Source organism: Trichosurus vulpecula, chromosome 2 (assembly GCF_011100635.1).
Source record: "Trichosurus vulpecula isolate mTriVul1 chromosome 2, mTriVul1.pri, whole genome shotgun sequence".
NCBI classification, from domain to species: Eukaryota; Metazoa; Chordata; class Mammalia; order Diprotodontia; family Phalangeridae; genus Trichosurus; species Trichosurus vulpecula.
Genome location: NC_050574.1, coordinates 71,309,776 through 71,334,738, shown reverse-complemented (window position 1 = coordinate 71,334,738; position 24,963 = coordinate 71,309,776). Strand labels below are relative to the sequence as shown.

Genomic DNA, 24,963 nt, shown 5'->3' with positions numbered 1-24,963 from the left:
ATCTTACACTTCTGCAGGAATTTAGGCCATGCATTAATGCACTGCAGATAAAATCCACTTGAAAATTTCTTCCAACAGCAGGACTAGAGTGACACTGCCTGTGTGTAAAACTAGCCAGGAGCAATGTAACGGCAACTCCAAAATACAAACTGTTAAAATACAATGCCCCAGTTTGTGCCAGGTGCAGGCTTCATCGTGGCTCGTTTGTACAATTGAAATCAACTAGATTCTTCAAAGGGGCTCAATTAGCAAAAACTTGTACTAAAAATGGGCATGCAAATTATCACAAAGGTACTCCCAAGGCCAGAGCACCAGTAGGAATCCTAGGTACCTTTTTTGCCATCCCCTCAAAAATGATGGCCCAAGCAGATCTACCTGGTAGTCTGCTGCTACCCTCAAGCTCTAGGTTGGCAAGGTAGTGAGGAGAGGCATCTCGCTATTGGCACACGGGGCTCAGTGGGCATGGCCACAATAAGGTTGAAACACAGGAATCTACGCTGATCAGACCATGTCTGGAATGCTGTGTTCAGCTCCACTCTGGGCACCATATTGTAAGAGGAATACTCATAAGCCATAGGAGAGGGACACAACAGTGATGGAAGTTGAAACTTCTGAGGAATTAAAAATCTTGAGTTTTCTTGAAGATAATATGAGCCCTGCCTCTAAATATCTCCAAGAGCTCTCATGTAGAAAAGGTAATAGATATTCTGCCTCACACCAAGGAGGGCAAATACCAATGGGTCTAAATCACAGAGACATTGACTTTTAGTTCAGTGCAAGGAAAATTTTATTGAGAAATAGTGTTGCCTGAAATCAGCCTGGGCTGCCATCTGCTTTGGGAGAGTTCATGCCCAGCAGACTGCAAAAGGCATTACTGTAAGGCAGGAATGAAAGAGAATCAGTGAGGTGTTCCTATTGCCCTTGAGGTAGGTGCCCAGGTGAGTGTCCTCTATGAAAAATATTCTTGGGCTCAGATAAGCCTCCCTGCCCATATACCCTGCTTTTGGCCTCCTGACCTAGTGTCTACACCTTTCCCCTAATCTCCCACCTGCCCTGCTGTGGAGGCAGGGCAGAAAAAAAATGCCAAGGTTTCAGTATGCTTAACAAAAAACTCAGGAAAAAAAACTGGGGGAAGGGCACTGGACTAGATGACCTCTAAGGTCCCTTCCAATTCCGAGAATTTTGTGATCTTGTCTATCTACGAACACTCCAGCTGACTGTAATCCAGAAGTTACAACATAACAGAGAATGAAATAACTTCATTCATCTGAGCAGCTCCTGTAAAGGACCAAAAAAAATTGATATGGGACAAACAACCAATCTAGGATTGGATTTAATGGGGCTAACCATTTACTCCATTAACCATGGAGACCTTTCACAGCCTGCCCTCCCCACTATCCCCAACCCCTGGGCATGGAAAGTTGATTCCTATGGGGCCTCATTGTCCTTTGGGAGCTGAAGAAAGTAGTCATGCTTATGAAAAGTCTATGAAAGAATTCTCTAAAACAGTGAGGCAAGATGTTGAACAAATTCCTGTCGCATTGTGCCCAAGAGCTGAACCAGAAAATGTGACAAATGCATCCCAAGTCCAGCTAAACTTGTCCAGATTTCACACCTGGGCTGCACGACATCTTTTGCTGTTTACCAGGCTCTCAACTCATCTCATCTCTACTCACTTGAAGCCTGAGGCCCAGAACAAATCTTTAAAATAACAACCTTCCCAGAATAACATATCACAGACAACTCAAGAGAAGAACAAATGCAAAACCAGGCAAAGAGCATGTAAAATATGTTTTATTGTTCTTTAAAAGGGTTCAGAGTTTTGTTTGGAATCAGGCTGCACACCTCTCAATCAGTCCGACATCTCTCTTACCATGTCAAACTGGCTTCAGCTAGCAATACTTCATTAAATTCAAAAGAAAAACTTTTTTAATTTCACAAAAAAAAAATCCAGTTCTGAGAATAGTTAACATTAGTCTGTAGTTCAAAACAAAAAGAGGGCTAATATTGACTATAGCCTTGTACACCCTTCTTATTAGACAAAACCAGGAATGTTCTCCTAACTAGGTAGGCACTGATGTTGCTGGACACTATACTGCCCTACCTCTTAGCAACAATGAAAATAAATTTTTCAAAGGCAAGAGGCTTATTATGGTATTGATGAAATAACCTTTGAGCAAACAGACAGTCCTGTCTGAGCTTTCAGGGGTACTGTTTTGATCTTAGGCCTATGTTAAAAGGAATCTATTGGCATGTTCTGAAATAAATTTGGGATAGTACCATCATTTTTTTTTTAACTTTAAAACCCTAGGAACAATTTAAAATGCATTATTTTGTGTTTTCAAGGCAAGGAGGAAGGGGGAAAGAGAATAATCTGCAGTTTTGCATTTAGCTAACAATCAAAACAGAACTCTGGGGACAGGAAAAGAGGCAGTTCACATAGCCGGCATCTGAGGTATCAGTGTGAGACAAGGTACCGGCCAGTCCATTCCCACTGACCCAGCTGCTCTAAACAAATGAAAAGTTTTTGGCTCTGCACAGCAAGACACAGCAGGACAAGGTGACCTTAAGTCTATATCTCAAGCCTCAGAAGTAGAACGATGTTACATATGCAATGTTGAGGTGAAAAAGTACAAGGGCCCTAATCGGGGCTCTCCCACTGCTCTATCAAACCAGCCTGGCTAGAACTGTTGCCTGGGAAGGAGAAGGAAGTCTAGATTAGCACATGGAACCCAGCAAGGACTCGGTACAAATAATTCTACGCTGATCCACAAGCAACCCATTCCAGATTCCCTAGGCTCCAATTCATTTAAGGTCTCTTCTCTACCTTGCCATGGCCTGTGGACTAAATACTCAATAGGCATTGTTGGTTTTGAACCAGTGATTTTAATCTCAAAAAAAAATTGAGTAAGAAAAGAACAAGGCAATCAGTGGTTAAACTGAAACTGTACACAAGGGCCAGTTTGGGAATACCCACACCAGGCATTTATTTATTCTCAAGTCCACAACTGTGGACTGTCTACTGACTATCCATGAAAACACCCACAATACACAAACTAGTCCTGAAACAGGCATTTCAAACCATTGGTGGGCTCTAACATTGTCTGATACCAAGTCTGAATAATGGCTACAGCTGGCATGTCTGTAATGGGTAGGAAAAAAGTACGCTAACTCCGTGCCTGGAAGGGCCTCTCTAAGAAGAGGACCAGTCTGACCTGGAAGAGGAAGGCCTTTCCTCCCATCTAGTTAAAAAGTTCATCTTCCCACAATCCACTTAGCTTTTGCTCCATATTCTTACTTAGGCAATAAAAGAAAGAGTTCATCTCTCAGCTAAGTTCTTTGGACAAGTATGAATGCACACATAACAGAAGATATACTCCTCTTAATACTACCCCCACCTCAATTACAAAAACAAAAACAAAATCCAACACAAAACAAAAAAACCCAACCTTCAAACCACCCCTCCCCACAAAAAGGGTTCCTTGGCTGCTCTGCCTAATGGTAGGTTGAATTTTAAAGAAAATAAAGACTAAAAAGAACATCTCCTTATTATTCAAGACTAAGAACCAATCGCCTGGGCCACAGAACACAAATGCCACTGTTATTTCTAAAAGTGCCCAGTTGGGCTTAAGGCTGTCAGACTGTACACACCCAAGCAACCAGGGCTCCTCCTAGCCTCTGTCCACACACAAACACACATGCACTTGAGTGCACACACACACACGGCAAGGGAAAGATAACCAGAGAGGAAATGCCACAAGGAGGTGGATGGGCCAGGCCTAACTGTCAGGTGTGTTCCCCAAATGGATGGTTTTTGCACAGGCCAATGTTCTGCTGGTTTTCCTTAGAGACCCCATTTTGAAAAAAGTTAAAAAATACAGGAGGTTTAGAAATGATTCACTCCTGGCAGAAATTCAAACTGCAACATTGGGAGAAAATCATCCTTCACTGAATTCATCCTTTTTTCCCCTCTCTCTCTTTAAACTTTTTGTTATTCACGTTATAGAGGGTTTTTTTTTTAAACATTTGGACAGAGGTTGAGGAGCACTGACTCCCATCACTACTTTGATGACATAGTTAGATTCCAGATTCACATTTCCAGGTACCAAAAGTCCCCACACACACACACACATAAAAAAAAAATCAAATTCAGCTTTTTCTCTACTGAACACAGCAATGCCCATTGGTATCTCTGAAGCGTAATCGCATCTTAGGTCGGTACTTCTCAAGGTAAAGCAGCTGTTTGGAATTGAATGCTCCCCTTCTTTTTCTGAAAATAGAAAAACCACAACTTAATTCGTGTAAAATTCTTCCTTACTAATTAAGCTAAATATGTTGTTGTTGCTGTTTTCAGCCCAAGGCCATCCTAAAACTCAAGACTACTAAAACCTACCTCCTTTCTCATGGGATATCACCTCAAAACAGAAAAGGTCTGCAATGAAATATTATGCCCCCCCTCCCCCAAGTAGAAGGAATGGAAAAAATTTCCTTCCACTCTCTGTGGGCTGTGCCACACCAATGGCTACACTAAGATCAGAATGGCATATCTTAAGACGTTTAAGAAAGTAACTTTTGCCCACGAGAGTAATGTGTTACTTCATTATCTTATAAGCTGGTATGCTGGGTATTTTTTTCCAATAGCAATATCCATTGAAGAATGGGGAAGGAAGAGCAATGCTTGAAGACAGGAATAGGGAGTGTCTTCTGAGAAGATACCCATCTGGCAAACACTAAGACACATTTCAGGATCCCTGGTTTGCTCTTCTAAGGGGGTGGCTCTTTTGAAAATGGGCACAATGGTGGATGCCAACATTTCTGGCCAGCATGCTAAATTGTGAAACAAAACTTAGGTCCTAACATAATCTATAGGTTGTTACCACCCTAACTTCGGGCAAGAATAATCAAGTATTGACTATTAATACAATATCACAAAGAAATTAAACAATTCTTCATACATAGTTTCTTATTTATTCATAACAGTATAAGAGTCAGGGTCAGTTTCTAGGTTATCACAAGCCTTGTTGGAGCCTGAATGACCCTCACTACTTATCTATGCTGCTTCTCTTCATTCAATCACATGATATCTGAATTCGCCACACAACTTAGAAAGTCCACAAATCCTTGAGGACAGTGTCGCCTTTGAGAAATGGATTGTCTCTCTTTGCCAGCCCAGGTTTTTTAGGCCAAAGACCTAAAAGACTCAATAGGCACTGTAAATGAAATCTTTCTTTCTTCCACCTCTCCTTAGCCCATCAAGGTGCTCAGCAGACAGGACCATGAGCCTCCCGTAATGCTCTGCACCACAGGCTTGCTGAACACGCAATTCTATACTTACTGTCGTATAAACTGAACTGCATCTTCATACTTCATTCCGCATTCAATCAAAGCAAGTGCAACCAGCACAGGTGCCCTGCAAAAAGAAACCAATCAGTAAATACCCACAAATCTTTTGGGTTAAAGGATTTCTAGACACAGATTGTCATACTTAGTAAAGGAGGGGCACCTTTTTTCCTAAGTATTGCATAGTATCTCTCCATTACAATTTCTTCTTAGTAAAGGACTAAATTTAAGGTTATGTCAAAAGATCTTTGTTTGAATTTCATTATTTATATCTGAAAGCTCTCTAGGTCTGCCATCCAAAACGTCAAATTCTGGCCCCGGCCATTATCACAGCAAAAGAACCAAATACATTATCTAATCTTGCAAGAGTGCTTTCTAAGTTCTCATTTCCAGGATGGTGTTAATATTTTCCCTTACTGGATGCCCCAAAATTGCTATAATCTTTTTTTCTGAGCTTAGGGAGAGAATACTAGGATTGGTAATTGGAAACAACTCCCAAGGTTACTCCTTTAAATCCAACACAGGCTACCAATGGCCATCCTAGATTATGAGCACAGAGCAGACACCAAAATGCCCAGAACTGATCTGGAAAGCCCCCCTCAGCTTCAGAAGACACAACAGGAACTGCTTTCTAAGCTGCTGAAAGGCAAGGACAAGCAAGTCTAGGGTCTGAAAAGAACTAAGCCTGAGTCACCTTTATCTCGAGGCAAAAATAGTTTCAACTAATATTCTGAGTCCAAGTTCTTATCATAAATAGGCAGCTTAATCTGCTGACCCAAAAGGTGCAATGCATTTTTGGATACTGTAAAAGGAAAAAGGCTTTTAAATCATAACAGTCACTCATCTTCATAAATCTCTTTGGGGAGATTAAAATAAAACTATCCATTCTCTTATAGCTTCTTCGTTTAAAGGCAAAAATAATCATCTTTAAGAATGTGATGCAAACCTTTAACTCAAAAACAGTAATAACTGCATAGCATAATAAGTTGAATATTTAATTACTTGGAAAAGTCAAGGGGAAGGGAATGCTGGGAATCTTCGACGTTTTTAATTCTGAGATATAAGGTAATTATATTAAACTGATATCACCAACAAAGCACCTAATATATCAAATATAATACCAAGATCAACTGTAGCAGGCAAAAAAAAAAAAAAACCAACACAAAAAGTTGAACCCAAATAGATACAACATCATTACCAGCCTTTACTCTCATTTTCCTTTCTTCAGGGCAATTTAGTATTTTTAGTGTCACTGTCCATGTTCAGTCGTTTCAGTCATGTCCAACTCTTTGGGACCCCATGGAATGGTTTTGCCATTTCCTTCTCCAGCTCATTTTACAGATGAGGAAACTGAAGCAGACATGGCTAAATGACTTGCCCAGGGTCGCTCAGTCTGAGCCAGATTTCAACTCGGGTCATCCTATCTCCAGGCCTGGTGTTCTATCCACTACATCAACCAGCTGCCCATTACTTAGCATAATAAATGCCAATTCCTGACAAACTGAAATCTTCAGCTGATTTACCTCAGCGTGCTAATGCATCCACTGAATAACAGTTAAGTGCTTACCTTCCCAGCCCTGCAACACAGTGCACAGCAACACAGCAACCCGGCTCTTCTCGAAATTTGCTTTTTAATAGGTTTAGCCAATCATCTACTATCTGATTAGGAGGTGGCGCTCCATCATCAAATGGCCAGTCCTTGGAAGTAACAAAAAACCAGTACATTAAATTGAGTTTCTCCTGAAAGAATATTATAGATAGTGTACACACAACTGTGAACAGGGAAAGCCTGGCTAGTACATTAAAAATCATTCTTTTCATGCATATTCTTGATCCCTGCTAGAAAATGGTCCCATCTAAATTACAAAAGGTATCCAAATCTACCCAAATAAATTAACCTCAATGTATCATAACAATCAATCTCTATGCATCTAATTTTATCTGGTACAAGTTACTTCACCAGAGTTTTATAATACAGACTTTACAAAAAAATTAAAATCTGGTATTTCATTAAACATACTAAGAGTTCAACAGTAATTTAATTAGACATTTGCATTACAATTAAATCCAAGAAAAAGTAAAAAAGGAGAAAATATGCCAATGACTTTAAAATGGTATACATGTAGAAATCTATTGAGCAAACAGAATCATATGTCTGCAAATATCTTGAAGTATCACCCTCAGACTTCTCTAAGTCATGAAAACAGGCCTCATCTGTACTATTCTGAAATCTCCAGTGGGTCAACAGCTCTAACTGAAACACACTGCCATCATGATCTGCCCTCACAGAAGAGGAAAAGTGCCAAATGTCTGCAAAACCCTGCCTGAACTGCACTTCATAAGCAGAGGACAGCCACATGGTGGGATCCTGTGCAAAGAGAGGACAATTCTCAATGGTCCATTCCCTTTTGGATCTTGACTCAGTTCTGTCCTGGTTTCAATTAAGAGCCTCCAGCAAACACACAGGATGAGTCAGAGTCAGGGTCTAAGTCTCCTTCCTATCTGGTAGGAAAGAGCCCTGAAAAACAAAGCATGGCAGTTTTAATAGAAAAAGTAGGATTACCATTCCAGGAAGCCTCTCCTTGTCTCTAGGAACAACAGTCAGCATTTATAAAGTCCTTTAAGGTTTACAGACCACTTTACAGACATTTCATTCGATCCCCAAAACATCACTGTAAAGTTTAAAGATATAGATGAGGAAACTAAATAAAATGGACAGACGTAAAAGGAATTTGTCCCAAGTCACTTATCTACTCAAGCGACATGCAAATCCAGGCCTTTGACTCCAAATACTCCTTCTACTATACTACGGTGTCTTCCTACTGAAAGGGCAGCATGGTCTCAGTGTCATAGAAATAGTGCTGGACTAATGAGCCAAGAGAGATCAGAATTCAAATCCTACCTCTGACACCAGCTGTGTGACTACAGGCAAAATGGGGATAACAATACATGTATTTGCCTTTTCTGTCTGGGGCTCCACCATCACTTCTGGTCACTCAGACTCACAAAGGATGTCATCACCAATCCCTTATTCTCATTCACCCCACATACCTAATCAATATATATATATATATATATATATATATACACATACATATATACATATATGTATATACGTATATACATATACGTATATACATATATATATACGTATATATAATATATATACATATGTGTGTGTGTGTGTGTATATATATGTATATATATATATAATCAATCAAATTAAACTTTGTTTTTACTTCCACAACATTTCCCCCATCTGCTCCCAGGTTTCTAGTCATTCAGCCCTCATAACAACTTGCCTGGATTACTGGAGGGGCTGCCAGAGCTCTCTAGGATCAAACAGAAATGCCTTGGTTTGGCATCTAAAGCTCTTCACAACCTGGCCATAGCCTTCTTTGCCAGACTCACACACTCCTCTCTGCACACTATATACTATGTCTGGTACAGCCAAAATGCCCACACACAACACAACCTCTCCTGTCTCTGGGCCCTGGCTAGCTGTCTCCCAGGCCTACAGCTTGCACCCTTTCTAACCATCATCTCACAGAATTCCTTGCTTCCTTCACAGCTGGCCTCAGGAGCTGTCTTCTGCATTACGCCTCCCTGGTTCTATTATCTGAGAATGATCACCCTCTTCCCCCACAATCTTGGCAAACCTATAGAAGTGCATGTTGTCTCCCAGTTAGGAGGTAAACTCTTTGATATGAAAAATTAACTCCTGGGACAGCTAGGTGGGGCAGAGAGTAGAGCACCAGCCCTGGAGCCAAGAGGACATGAGTTCAAATTGGGCCTCAGACACCTGACACTTATTAGCTGTGTGACCTTGGGCAAGTCACTTAACCCCAACTGCCCTGCCTTCCCCCCTCCAAAAAAAATAAAGAAAAACTAACTCCCCCTGCTTCTTTTATAGAACTGGGGAACCTCAGGTATAATATAATATCATACTTTTTCAACTAATGGTTAGATCAGGTGAACTTTTTTCTTCCTGTTTGTATTCATAATTGTAAGACATGACTCTGTGGGAGGAAAGAGGGATGGGAGTAGTGGGGGACCACACAGTGGAGAATGTAGGCAATTAGGCAAAAACAATTTCTTTTTTAAAAAGAACCTAAGGGCAAAGACTGCTCTGCTTTTGTCTCTATATCTCCAAACTACACAGTGACTGGCATAAAGTAGATATTTAATAAATGCTGAGTGAAATACTTCATAGGACTGTTGTGAGGATCAAGTGTGATAAAGTTTATGAAGTGCTTGGTAAAATTTAAAGTACTTTGGGATTCATCTGGGTGGCATAATTGCCATACAGTTGTTGGACTTTAAATCAGGAAGACCCGAATTCAAAACCTGCCTCAGGCACTGCCTCGGTGCGGCCTAAGGCAAGTCACTCCAACCTCTCTCAGCCAACAAGACCTCACCTGACTCCGGGGTTTCCGTGATAATCCAACGAGATCATATAAGTAAAGCACTTCGTAATATAAATGCTATTATTACTGTTGTTGCTGGGGTCATTTCAGTCTTATTCAACTCTGACCTCACTGGAAGTTTTCTCGGCAGAGATACTGGAGCGGTTTGCCATTTCCTTCTCCAACTCATTTGACAGATGAGGAAATTGGGGCCAACAGTGTTAAATGACTTGCCCAGGGTCACACAGCTAATAAGTGTCTGAAGCTGAATTTGAACTCAGGAAGATAAGTCTTCCTGACTCCAGGCCCAGCACTCTGTGTACCATGGTGCCACCAAGCTGCTCTATCATCATCATCATCATTATTAGTAAGCTTTTAGACCACTCCAACAAGCCTCCTAATTGGTCTCCCTATCTCAAGTCTCTCCATTCTACATTCAATTTCCACACAGTTGCCAAATTAATATTCCAAAAGCAGAGGTCAGACTCAGGTCTCTCTTCAGCTCAAAAAGCTCCAATGCTTACTGCCAAATCTTCTGCTTGGCAATTTAAGTCCTTCACAAACTGGTTCCATTCTACCTTTCTGGGCTTATTACAAATTACTCTTCATTATAAACTCTTTTTCACAGACCAGCCAAGTCCTAGCTCCTACCAGAGGTCTTTCTTGATTGCCAACCTCCGAACTCTGAAACTATTGTGTGTTTATAGACCAAAAGCTCTTTGAGGGCTAGGATGGTAGCACCAGCACCAGCACCCCACCTAGAATTTAAGGAGGTACTCAATGAGCATCTGTTTGGATGACTGATCAGTTGACACTCAACTATTATTACTCTTCAAGGAGAATAACGGACACTGAGATGCTACCCCTGAGAGGCAGAAAAAAAGTATGGTATTCCTAAGGACTCTCCAAGGACAAAACACAAAAAGGCAGATGCAAACCAAAAAGTGACAGGCCATCGAGATTCAAACTGCACTCAGTCCCATCACCACCAGGACCCTTCGGTTTAGCCTATTAGCCAGGCTGGCACATTACAATTCAAGCTGTCAGCTGCTTCCCATAATTAAGGCTGTCAGAATTAGCTGAACACATTCTATTCTTCTAGAATTTGAACTGTATGCAGCCATGCTACCACACCCTCCATCTTGGTTCACTTTCTGCACTAGTACCCAAAATATACTTAAATGGCAACATGAAACATGGTATACTTGCACACTTCTCTTCTGAAGCAGTTTCCATAAAAACATCAAAGCATTTTCTCCCCATTAAAGTCACAATTTAATAACCTCTGAACCTTAGATCATCATATTTGAAATTATCTTCATCCTATCCCAGTATATCACAAATCTGAAGAATTCTTTATTGGGTTAATCTTACTTAATTTTATATAACCACTCTGAAGGAAAACATTCCTTGAGGTGCACAGCACATTGTTAATAAAATCATGAATTACTTTCTGATTCACCATGAAACAACTAGGTTTGAAAAGGAGAGAAATTCTTAACTTAGTTCTACATGTCCTTGGTTTTTCAACTTACATTAGGCAATTAATTTTACCTATCACAGATGTGTTTTTTCCCCCTAAAGAAACTGGTCAGCATCAACCTTTGAGTAAACTGGCACCCACTTTAAATCAGGTTAACTTTTGATTTTATGATGGCGTTTGCCAGAACTACTGACTCAAAAGAGCTACAATCAATTCTTAGCTCCATCTTCTCACCCTAACTCCTGTCAAAAAAAAAAAAAGCTAATTTCCCATCTGCCTGGTGTAGATATACTCACAACAGAAGAGAATGAACTTGCAAATCTCAGTTTTAGAGTCAAAAACTAGTCTAAAGAAGGGTAATTAATTTAGTCATGCAATACTTTAGAGCTTGACATACAATTCAGGGGTCATAAACAGGGCCTACCAGCTAAGAATAGTTTTACATTTTTTAAATAAAGTTTTATTGCATTTAAAAATGTAAAAGCCATTCTTTGCTTTCAAAAACAGGCTACTATGTCCTCAAAGCAATAGTTTGCCAACTCCTGGAATACATATATTCTGGTCTGAGGGATGGCATAGGTATATGTGTAAATTTTTAACTTATCTAGATATTTGGGGGAAAAATAAAATTACATGTTTAATTTTTAAACTGTCATATATTAAGTACTGATACATAATTTTATATTCAATACCTGATGGAGAAAACTTTGCTACCATCAACCTTTTCCACAGAAATCTAGAAACTATCACAGAAAACTGTTCGAAGAATGCTTAACTAAATATCAAATATCATAATCATTTTAATTTTCTTTTTCTTTTCTTTCTATTTTGCAATTTTATTTGTAGTTCCAAATTTTTTCCCTTTCCTACCCCACCTATTGAACAGGCAAGAAAACCAAAGCTAATTTCATAAAAATGAATTCCATTAGCCTTGTCAAAAAAGAAAGATGAAACAGAAAAGATGCTTCAATCTTTATTCCAAGTGCATCACTTCTGTCTGGAAGATACAAGATACAAGAAGATACAAAGTAACCTACGCTAAGGCCTCCTGCACAAGGTTGTTTCATCACAGAATCTTTTGGAATTGTGGTTGGTCACATGCTGTGATGACCAACTTTGCTAGACTTCGCTCTTCTCAGCAATACATTGATCTAAGACAATTTCAAAGACTCATGAGTATGAATGCTACCCACATCCAGAGAAAAAACTATGGAGCCTGAATGCAAATCGAAGCATACTATTTTCTCTTTTTTGTTTTTTCTGTCTTGTAGTTTTTCCCTTTTGTTCTGATTCTTCTTTCACAACATGACTAAGGTGGATATATGTTTAATATGATTGTACATGTATAGCCTATGTTAGACTGCATGCTGTCTTGAGGAGGGGGGGAAGAGATAGAGGTAGAGAAGGAGGAAGAAAAAAATTTGGAACACAAAATCTTATTTATAAAAGTGAATGTTGAAAACTATCTTTACATGTAACTGGAAAAAATAAAATTGCTCTCCTGGTTCTGTTCACATCAGTTCATATAAATCTTCCCAGGTTTTTCTGAAAGCATCTTTTTCATCATTTCTCACAAGATGATAGTATTCTATCACATTCACGTACCACAACTGGTTCTGCCACTGTCCCCAATTGCATCTCACCCATCTCCAATTCTTTGCCACCACAAAAAGAAGTGCTATAAAATATTTTTGTACATATTGGTCTTTTTTCTCTTTCTTGGATCTCTTTGGGGTATGGATCTATTAGTGGTAAGCCTGGGTTAATGTAATTAATAGCTTTTGGGGTAAAATTTCAAACTTTTCCAGAATGTGTGAACAGTTCCACCAGTAGTAAATTCCACAGACTCCAACATTTGTCATTTTTTTTTTCTGTCATCTGGCCAATTTAGAACTTTTTTAATGTGGCTAACTGATAGCTTGGACTTCTTACTCTGAAAACTACCTATCCTTTGACCACTTATTACAAAATGGCTTTTATTCTTACAAATTTAGTTCTATCTTAGAAATAAGATATCTTATCAAAAAACCTTGATGCAAATACTTTCCGCCCCAACTACCTGCTTCTCTTCTAATTTTAGCTGTATTGGTTTTGTTTGTGCAAAAACTTTTTAATTTTATGTAATCACTAGAGTATGATTGTACTCATTATTTTAGGCAATAAATCTTATTTTTACTTCATATAAACACACACATATCTATATACATAAACATATATCTATATATAGAGAGAAATATCTTCATTTAACTTTAATTCGACCATCACTTGTCACCCACCTATATTACAGGTCAATTACTCTGTTACAGTGGGAACATAAAGACAGAACAGCATCTGTCCTCGGGTCAATCAACCGACAAACAGTGAATGCAAAATCAAATAAACACTGCCCTAAGTGTGAGGATACAAAGACAAAAGTCAAACAATCCCTGCCCTCAAAAACCTAACATTAGAATGGAGGAGACAACATGTCTGTTGTCTGTATGTTTAAGATACAAGGTAACCCAACCTAAGGCCTCCTACACACAAGGTAGCAATTAAATTCAGTCTTGAAAGAAAGAGGTGGAGGTGAGAGGAAAGCATTCCAGGCATGGGGGGAGAGTTTAGCCAGAGCAACGGTACAAAGATGGGGGCTGAATTGTGTGTCTGAATAACAGCAAACAGGCCAGTACAGGGTAGACTGAAAGTTTGTGGAAGAGGATAATGGAAGAAGACTGGAAAGGGAGGAAAGGATCAGGCTACGAAGAGCTTTAAATACCAGAATAGTTTCTATTTGATTCTAGAAGTAATAAGGACCCAATGGAGTTCATTAAGCAGGGGAGTGACATGGTTAGATTTGCACTTTAGGACAATCACTTTGGTGGCTATGTGGAAGATGGGCAGGATGGGGAGAAGCTTAAAGCAGGATACTACTGCAGTAATCTAGGCAAGAGGAGATGAGGGTTTGAACTAGTGTGGTGACTGTGGGCAGGGAGAAGGGGACACATACAAGAGAGGCTATGGAGATAAAAACTGTAAAAGACTGGGCTATGTCTCTTGTGTGCTGTAAGAGGCAGCTAGTGCTACAATGGATAGAGCAGTGGGTCCGGAGTTAAGAAGAGTTCAAATCTGGCCGGCCTCAGACACTCACTAGCTGCGTACACAATTTAATGGGGGTGGGGGTGATATAGTCATATTTCCACTTTAGGAAGATCAATTTGACAACTGAGTGGAGGCTGGACTGGAATGAGGAGAGACTTCAGTCAAGGAGACCAACCAGCAGCCAATTGTGATTTTCCAGGCATGAAGTGATTCGAATAATACCTCCCAAAAGCACAGTGGCTGGCATATAATAGGTGCTATATAACTATGTGCGGTGTGGTAGGAGCAATATCCTAACTCCTCTGCCCCTATGCAAGTTATGACAGTTTTTCTTTAAAAGACATTAAAACCATCCTCAAGGCTTGACTGGCTCACAAGACTAGAGGCTCAGGGCTACTGCCACCATCTCCTGGTTGCCTGATACAAAAAGAGCTCTCAAAGTGTGCTGGGATGCTTCACTGGCAGGAGAACTTCACTAAGCCAAACAGCTTAGGCTCTCAAAGCATATGCTTCTTGAGTATCCTTCTGCATAGCTAAATAAATCTTTTACTTACGACTGAATGTCCTACGAGTGCCTCATTTCTTTCCAATATCAAACATAAGCCATCAGGGTACTAGCTTGATTCAGGCCCATCCCAGAATATGGGGTGAATAATGGTGAGGAATCTAAGATAACAATTTAGACTTTTTGCCCTCAACAGAAATACAACTTTCCTATACACCCTTTCCTCTTCTGACCCTGCCAACACCTTGGGGCAGACCCTAGCCCCCTATGCCTACATCACTAAAGCAGCCTGCTGGTCTGTCCTCCTGCCTCAAGCTTCTCCTCATTTTAGTCCATCCTCTACTCAGTTGTCAAATCTTTCAAAAGTGAAGTCTAACTGGGTTACTTCCCTATTCAATAAAGACTCATAGCTCCCTATTGCCTCTGAAATTAAATAAAAAATCCTATTCAATCCTTTTCAAGCCCCTCAGAACCTGGCCCCCTCCCACTTTTACACTTTTCTTGCACCTTAATCCTTGCATCATCCTGTGCAATCCAGCAAAGTGGCCTCTTGCATACAATACTCCATCTCCCTCCTCATCTCTGCCCCCCAGCTTCCTGGCTTTCTTCAAGCCTCCACTGAAGTCCCACCTTTTGCAAGAAGCCTTTCCCAGTCCTCCTTAATATTAGTTGCTTCCCCAATTTTATCTTGTATTTATCTTGTTTGTATATAATAATTCATATAGTGTCTCCCCTATCAGACTATGAGCTCCTAGAGCAGAGACTGGTTTTTTGTTTGTTTTTGCTTTTCTTTGTATCCCCAGCACTTAGCATAGTGCCTGGGACACTTAATAAATGCTAGCTGGCTGACTCCCATCCATACTATGGAACAGTTCCCTAATTGGTCTCCCTAGCTCACCTCTTCTCATTCTGACCTACCACCTTTCACAAAGCTGCCAAAGTGACATTCCATAAGTACAGAAAGACCCATGTCACTCACCTGCTCAAAAAGCCCCAATGGCTCCCCATTCTAAGATCTTCACAATCTGATTGCAGCCCACCTTCACAGACTTAGTACATACTACTCCCTTTCACATACATTCTGCATTCCAGTCAAACTGGCCTATCTGCGGTTCCTCCTTTATAACATCTCAGTACCTCTGCAGAGGCTGGCTCCAATCCCCTCTCCGTCTCTCAGCACCCCTGGTTTCCTTTAAAACTCCATTCAAGCCCTTTCTATACAAGGACTCTGCCAAGCCTCCTTGCCACAGAAGAAAGTCCTTCCCCTACTGCCTTGTATTGACTTTGAACACGTTTTGCATTTACTTATACATGTTACTTTTCCTTACAGAGCAGACTTCTTAGGGGCAAGGGCAACTGTTTTTATCTCTGAATCACCAGTAACTAGCCAAGTTCTGGCACAGAACAGGCACTTGAGAAATACAGAACTTACTTGTTGGTTAACTGGGACCCATGTAAGCTCTGACATAAGAAGAATTCTGAAAGACAGAAGTTCCTTCCGGGTACAGGGGAGGGTGATGGAATTTCCGGTTCAGGGAAACAGCTAACTGTCCAGTTTAGCTGGAATGTAGAGTGCATGAAGTGGGACATGAAACAAGATGGTGAGAAAGGTAGGATGAAACCAGACTGTATGGGACCTTAAATGAGCAATAGGAAGTTTGTGTTTTATCCTAGAAGAAATAAGGGGCCACTGCAGGTTGGTTCTTTGTTTTTGGGGAGGCAATCGGCGTTTAAGTGACTTGCGCAGGGTCACACAACTGGTAAGTGTTTGATGCTGAATTTGTAGCTCAGGTCCTCTCCACTCCAGGGCTAGTGCTCTATCCACTGCGCTACCTAGCTGCCCCTGAAGGTTTGCTTTGGGAAAGTGAATAACACGGCCAGAGGTGTGCCTTAGAAAGATATTCTGGAAACTGTGTGAAGGACGAATTGGAGGAGAGACTAGAGCCTGAAGGTCCAATTAAGAAAGCCTGAACTGAGGTGGTAGCTATCTGAGGGCAGATGCGAGAGATGGAGAATAGAAAAAATCAAAGGGTTCTGCTAAGCTGTTAAAGCTACATTCTTTTTTGAATGATGGAAAAAAGTGTATTTGGGGCTAATTAAGTAACGAAGTATCCTAGTGGTGATTTCAGAATCTTGCTTATTCTAACAAAAATTAGACGGAATATGGTATGGCCAAACAAATACTGAACCTGGAATCAATAAACACCTGAAATGAAATTCAGGCTCTGAAATTTACTAGCTTAGTGACCCTGAGTAAATCATTTTACTTCAATGAACCTCCGTTTCCTCATCTGTAAACTGTGGATATTAACACTTATACTTGCTATACACTATGTGTTACGGTAATTAAAGGGCTTTATGAAAATTATAGACCTATATAAATGTGAGCTACTATCACAATAAATTTTAAAGAGATTGTGTTCAATTCTCAAAAATGAAGTCTTGAATGTAAACATACTAATTTTAAATACATAAGAAATCTACTTATCTGCAATTCAATTCGACAAACATTAAGTAGTTACTCCATGCAAAACACAGATAAGTAAACACAAAATACAGACAAAGTTATACAAAGTAATTTCATGAAGAGAGAAAGCACTAAGCAAGATGGGTGGAGGAGGAGGAATGTAGATCAATGAAGGCCACTTATAGGAGATAGCAACTGAGCTGTGCTATGAAAAAAGCTAGAAATTCTAAGAGGTGGAAAAGTGTGTTCCAGGTATGTGAGGGATGAAGGGGTTCACCCATGCAAAGGCAGAAAAGGCATTCTCTATACACAGTGTAAATCCTTAGTAAATCCTCCACTGAAGTCTCTTCTGATGTGTAACCATGGGACAGAGGTAATCCTGGGAGCTCAAAGCTTTCATAGGCCCCACACTCAACTAGAAAGGCTTTAAGAAGAAGCCCAAGGGACAGCTAGGTGCTGCAGTGAATGGAGCACTGGCCCTAGAGTCGGGAGGACCTGAGTCTTCTCAAGACACTTGTCACTTACTAGCTGTGTGACCCTGGGCAAGTCACTTAACCCCGACTGCCCTGTGTCATCCCCTCCTCCAAAAAAGAAAAAGAAGAAGAAGAGGCCCAATAAGATTTTGTGATTCCTCATGGGATTCTTCCCATGAGAGGACCAGCCTAGCTTAGTGGAATGAAGGGTGCCTCTTTCAGTAATGGCAACTCAGAATAACACTGAGGACTTCTGGCTGAGACAGCACCCTGAACAGAGGCAGACTGTCCAACTACCACATAGCTAAAATGGTAAAACCCTAAAATTTTCAACAGACTGAAAAGGATCAGGAAATCCAATAAGAAACTACAATAAGTGACTTTTTCCACCTAAGAACCATACAAAACACCAGCCAGAAGCCCATGGACAAGAGGATAAAGGGGCCTGCCAACAGTACCAGGGCAGGCAGCCAAGCTTAGTTTTCCAGAGCAACCAACTAAGACACTATAGACTGCAAGGCTGTATTTAGAGATAGCAAAAGCGTACAGAGGTCAGAAAGCCCCAGGGTGGAAACCCTGAAAGCCCAAGGGAACAACCAGAGTAAAAAGGCAACACTCAGAGGGGGAAAAGAGTATCCCTTTAAAACCTTAGTATCTTCAAAAGAAGGGAGAGAGGGGAAAGAAAGAGAGAGAGGTTCTAGAGGTAGAGTGAGTCTGTTCTGAGGATTTTAAGAAAAGAACAAAAAGGAAGGGTAAAAGAAATATACTAATGTAAAAAGAAGAAGGTAGAATTTGCTATTTCTTTGTAATTTGGTGGAATTTACCAATTCTTTTCATTGGGATGCATAAGAAGCGTATATATACAAATATTCTTGAGGGGAAAGGTGTGAGGGCATCAGTTGAACCTCATTCTTGGTTGAACTAGATAAAGGAGGGCTGCATGTTTGCACACACACACCCACACCTTCACATAGAGTTTGGTGTAAAACTACATCAAAAGTCAACGAAGAGTAACAAGTATAGATTGAAAGGAGGTATAGGTTAAGAAGAATACCAGGGAGAGAACAGCATCAAGCAAAACAAACTTCCTGATCCTGAAGGGTTGAGTAAAAGAAGGGGGAGGGGGGGGTGAGAGACCTAGACTCTTAGGGAGGCACCCAACCACTAGAGCACATCTGAACAAATTTCTATATGAATATAGTAAAATACTACTGCACCACAAGAAATGAGCCACACAGACGATTTCAGAAAATCCTGGGTAACATGATCTGATTCAGTGAAGTCAGTTAGAACCAAAAGAAAAATTTTTCATAAGGAAAACATCAATATAAAGAAAAATAATTTTGAAGGACTTAAAAACCCAATGACCAATAATGTCTCCAGAGAGCCTGCGATAAAACATATTATATACCTCCTGACAAAGGGTGATGAACTCAAGAAGGTACAGAAAGGAACATACATTTCTGGACATAGCTTTGTTTTTCTTTGATTATGTTTACTTGTTACAAGGGTAGTTTTTTCTCTCTGCTTTTAATCACGGGGTAGAGAGGAAGATGTTTGAAACCAGGGAGATATTTATGCAACAGAACAACAGTGATGCCTCCCCCACCCACCCCACCAAAAAGAGGGCCAAATAGCAAGAAGCCTACAAGGGACAGTTTTGAAAGTAGAATTTATAAAATACTTTTTTAAAAAAAGCAATCAGTATGAAATAATTTTCACTTTTGTATAACAATACTTTTTGTGTTCTGCTATGTATATGGAAATGTCCTTTGTCACAAGTTCAAAATTTTTAAATAAATTTTTAAAAGATCATATGCTAAAGAATCTAAAGAGATTATAGGCACATTTAGTACCCAGATTAGTGAAATCACTGGAATACTGAACTAAATTTAACATCAGACATATGAAAGCTTATAAAAGGGATTAATTTTACCACTGTTAGACAAACCTAATTCCTCCTGGAGATTAAAAGACCACATGACAAATTTTCAGGAGGGGTGACCATATACTGTCAAAACACTTTCATTACCTTACCACTTTCTATGTACATAAATATTCTAAGTAATCTATAAAGAAAAGATGATACATTATTGCTTTCATCAGTATTTAGATAAGCAAAAGGGAACCTGGTGTTTAGTTTAGTAATAACCAATGCTTTATCGTCAGATTTAGTTATCTAAGAAATCTAATCATGATACAACTACTCAGAGACCTAACACAGTGTCATCATCTATGCTGACTACTTTCTAAGGTAAAGCTGCCTTCTGATCCTCCCTTGTCCCCCAAACTACCAAAAAATTTAAAAGGAATAATTCTGTACTTACAGAAGAAATACTAGTTATGAATACCTGATGGAAATTACTTCCAGTCAGATTTAAACCAATGGCCCAGAAATGAAAGTTAAATATCACATTTATTAATATCCAAAGAAAAATGCAAATTTCCATTTTCTTGAGATAAATAGGGACTTTTGGCTCACATATATGTGGTAAAAAATACCCTGCAATTCTGGACTTTTTAGAGCATAGATGAATTAAAATTTTAGCAACTTACTAATAATCCAGGAGTCAAATGAGACTGCTAAAAATTATTTCTTGGCACTATACTGAATTAGCAATTTTTTAAAAATCAACTTCAATTTTTAGCAATTTAATTTGGCTTTACTGTGTACACACTTGGTCTGTATAAATGTATTATTTAATACTATATTTGTATTTATATTTGCTTAATAGTGGAAAATTATAAATACTACACACTCACTAGAACCTGGATTCCTTCTTTTTCAACTGGAGCTTTATCATACGTAGCATCACAAACGCGGACCAAAGTTGTCACACCATACTTCTTAAGTTCCTTTAAAGAAAAACAAATAGAAGCATATTTGCTAACCGAATCTAAGATTAGGACTACAAAAGTTTAAAAGAGAACTGGAAGAAAAGCTACAGATTATCTAATCAAGCCCGCTCATTTTATAGATGAAAGAACCGAGGCCTAGAAGGAAGAAATTACTTGCCTGGTAACATTCAAATCAGTTCATTTCAATGCAACGACCATTTATTTCATAGGTGCCCACTATGTGCAAGGCACAGGGCTAAGTATCTAACGATGAAAAAGGGCACAATCCTGACTTCGGAGAGTTATGGATCGAGTGTGGTAGAGGCTGAGATTATAAACCAGGTCACCTGACTCCTAATCCAGAGCTCTTTCTTCTAACAGCACTTTTCTGAAACTTTACTTAAGCTTTAGAAAAGCTGGCGGAACATAAGTGCAATAACAGTCTGGTTCCCTGCTCTAATATGTTCTGCCACCATCACCACAACAGCTGTAAGGGGTGAGGGAAGCTCAAAGAGGAGGTTCCTCTGCTATCTCTGAATGGATGACCCACAACTGGAAACAGACCTAAAAAGTCTCAGGCCACTGAAATGCCATGACTCCACTACAGGCCTCTCGTCAACCTGCATACCAAGCACAGCAAATAAAAGAGCGTATAGAGTTACAAATATAAATAAATGAGAATACTGATATCCTGTAAGGAACATAAATCATTTACATAAATCATAGTGTTATTAAAATGGTTAATGGAATCTATTTTTAGAGTATAAATCCAAGAGATTTGAAACCACTCTATGGAATCAGCAATTAAAAAAATCTTCAAAATACAGGTAAAATCCCATTATAGTGAACGCTATAGGACTCAATCATGAGGCAGTTGTATTCGTGATAAAAAAAAATCCTACACTGAGAAAAACCACATTCCTAGTATTCAGGACATGGAGATTAAGGAGAACAGAAACTAAGCAACAAATCAGCCAATGAAAATAATGCTCTAATTTCAGTAGGAACAGGAAGAGATTCTACAAACACTAATACCCTGTCCCACACCTCTATCCCAATACTACCCCTGAATTCTGGAGTCATCTTTGGGTGGTAGTGCTTCAGATGATCGGTCCAGGGTTTTAAGGGAACTTCAGGCCAGGGCATCTGAGAGTGAAAAGGCAATTGCTACTTGCAACATGGAAAAATATCAGTGATTGTTTTGGGACCAAGACCCAGAAAAGGCCACACTGAGTGAGACTGGAATCCTCCCGGGAGCCCTTTTCCAGCTCTAAAAGCCACGATCATGTTGTAAACAGGTCAAACAAGGCTTACATCTGTCCCTCATGGATGGAAAAAGCTTTGTGGTACAAGAACCTCTTTATAAAGGCATTCACTATGATGGGTTTTTAAACCTGCAAAATGAATCCCCAAAGTGGACTACACCACACTCTTACCTCTGTGAACTTGTTGAGTGTTGCATTGGTAGGATTGTGGGTAATCAGAAAACGCATGTTCTCATAAGAGATCTCCACAGGGGCTGGACGGTTCATTATGGCAGACAAAAAGTGTGTATGTGTGTGAGAGAAAGAGTGAGACGGGGGAGTAGGTTGTGTGGGTGTGTGTTTGAGGAAGAGAGATGCGAAAATGGGAAAAAAATCAATAACCCTTGAAACGTTTCACAGCAGAAAACATTAAAAAGACCACAAAAATGCCTATTATTGATCAGTGTCTTCTCTAGTCAGCTTGTTCCTTCCTTAAGGAGTTTCTTCAGAATAAGCAGATCTATTTAGAATCCACTGGAATTCAGATTCAACTTGGGCCTCAATGACTGCAGATGGTTACCTTCAACCTCCAAAATTCCAACTGCCTGCAACTTCAGCGGCCTTTCCTACATTTAGGCACTGGTGAGGCAAGGTTAAAGTATAGACCCGCTCTGCACTTGTGTTTTCTTGATACTTAATTTTGCTGGAGTCGTTAAAGGGAATATGCTTCCAATATGAAAAAAATATAGATATATGCCAAATATTTCTTAGGCCAATCTTGGTGTCCGGAGTCTTCAAGGCAATGTTAATTATGGCACATAGAAGCCTCAAGCTCACTTGTCAGCGAAAGCACTGTGCTGAGCCTGGCAGAAGTCTGCCTGCACGCTCAGAATCGCCATAAATGTGCAGAGTGAATTCCAACAGAGAACCTACAGGAGAGAAAAAAGGCCAAGTGTGTGAGTAACTAGATAGCTGACAGCATTACAGCAGCAGAGCACACAACGCTACGAATAAAGAAATAAATTTAATTCAACAAGCATTGGGAATATAAAAGCCCAAGTCTCTACCTACCTGCACCGTACATTCTAACAGTGGAAAGCAACATAAATACAATGTACTCTTTACTATTCTAAGTTACCATGATAAATACAGAATCATAGAAGAGTACTGGATATACGTAACTGGATTGCAGAAAACAAATTCTAAAACATATGTAGGTATACCTTGCTTTACGAAGTTATTCATTAAAATGTATTTAGGAAACTCAAATTTTTACATGTGCAATTCACTACTTAAGGTAATTTTACCTTTGGATGGATTCTTTTCAAAATACAATCACCATTCCCCCCTACCCCACCCCTTTACTCAGGGGCCTTGCAAGCCAAGTGTTCATATACTTCCTATTTGTTTACAGTAGATTACAAAACGAGAAGACTGGGGAGAGGGATTTATATATTTATCCTTGAGACTGTAAACCTCTTTTTACTACCCACAAAATAAGCACAGGCTCCCAACTACAGTGATCAGACCTCTTTTTCTTTTCCCATTCCAGCTTTTAGCTACTTCTGTTCCTACTTCACTGAGGCAAGAATATAAAATCATAGAAGTGATAGAATGAAGTTTTACACCTCCATCACAAGCCTCCCCCCAAACAGAATTTTCACAAAAAAAAAAGAAGAAAAAAAAGGAAAAGTTGTCCAATATTTTAAGCCAGAATAACTGTAACAGGGGTCTGACATTTTCACACTTAGTTGGCTAAGACTATTCAATTTCTTTGAGTACTCTTAGGCATGTTTGGTTTTCCCACTGGAATATAAACTCCTCTAATGGGATGTTGATTTTCTTCCTATCTCCCTCACCATACTACCAGGGTAGATCTACAAGCTTTCTACCAGTTTTCCAGAATAGTCGTGGACAAAAAAAATTCTCCTCCCTTCAGCCCACCTAGTAATGAGCCCCAAAGTTAACTAGGCTGGTCCTCCCCTGGCAAACCTGCTATGTGACATATAGTCCTTCACAAAATCCCTTCCAGGACAAGAGCACCCAGCTGTGGCAAATGCAGCACATCCAGAGCTTAAGAAAAGAGCCTAGGGCCACATCTACTATGATAAGGCCCTGTGGAAAACCCTCAGTGAACTTCCCATTCCTCAAGGATCCTTGGTTTTGTTGGTTCGGGTGCTCCTCTACTGACACAGAAGCCAAACTATGGGAGGCTAGGTCGATAAATAACCTAGCCACGACTACTATATCCCCAAAATTCATCACCCTGAAGCCAACCTCTGGTGATAGCTTTCCCCACCTGGGGAGATCTAGATGTGGTTTCAGCTTCCAATGTGGAAACTCCAATTTTTAGCTGCTAATGTTAAGAAAGTTGCTTGGGACACCAAGAAGTGTCCTGGACCCCATAGCTAGTATGTGTCACAGGCAGGACTTAAATCCATGTATTTCTGACTCCAAAGCCAGCCCTTCCATTCACTGATGCCTCTCTCAAGACATGGGTTTTGCCCAATTAATAAATAAGAATAAGGTTCATAGGAATAGTCACAAAGTAACTCAACATCATGTCCAGGAAAACCCTAATCTCCAAACACTTAAGCTAATCCTTTACTCAATCTCAAACTCAATTTATGATTTGTTTTAACTGCATGGATTCTATTATCATAGACAAAAGTACAAAAATAAAACATTCTTTAAATTTAGAAGACAGTATCTCAAATGGCATTCTTAATGTCATCATACCACTATCCTATCCAATTAAAAGCGTCTAACACTGCAAAAGCAAAAAATTCCTAAACTTAAGAAGAATGTAAACATACATACCACCACTCATACTCTTCTCAGGTATTTGTAAGTTTAACACAAACCAAAAGCATTAATCTCAAATTATCCAACCAGATCTGTCTTTCAAATACTGACCATGGAATTAGACGATCCTAGATTTGGAAAGAACCTTAAAGATCACTTAGTCCAATCCTTCCTCAAGTGAAGAAAACTAAGAGGGAGGGACTTGGCCAAGGTCATAAAGGTACTTGGAAGAACAAGGGTCAATCTCCTAGAACCCAGAATCTCCTGGCAGTGAGTCCAGAATTGTGAATTAACAAAGTGCTTCAACTATGACAGGGAAAGGCT

The 24,963-nt window shown here is 39.8% G+C and overlaps 1 protein-coding gene across 2 annotated transcripts in view; it reads right to left on the bottom strand.

Moving 5' to 3' along the window:
* Nucleotides 1-1,776: 1,776 nt before the first annotated feature.
* The window catches only part of PTP4A2 (protein tyrosine phosphatase 4A2), a 43,656-nt gene continuing 20,469 nt past the window's right edge, over nt 1,777-24,963 (bottom strand). For both annotated transcript variants that reach the window (XM_036747948.1, XM_036747947.1), the window contains exons 2-6: nt 22,027-22,763; nt 20,516-20,608; nt 6,908-7,038; nt 5,336-5,410; nt 1,777-4,270 (exon numbers count right to left, since the gene is read on the bottom strand). In XM_036747948.1, coding sequence (XP_036603843.1) covers nt 4,162-4,270; nt 5,336-5,410; nt 6,908-7,038; nt 20,516-20,608; nt 22,027-22,122 — 504 coding nt within the window. In that variant the 5' untranslated portion in view covers nt 22,123-22,763 and the 3' untranslated portion in view covers nt 1,777-4,161. The remainder of the gene's footprint in view (nt 4,271-5,335; nt 5,411-6,907; nt 7,039-20,515; nt 20,609-22,026; nt 22,764-24,963) is intronic.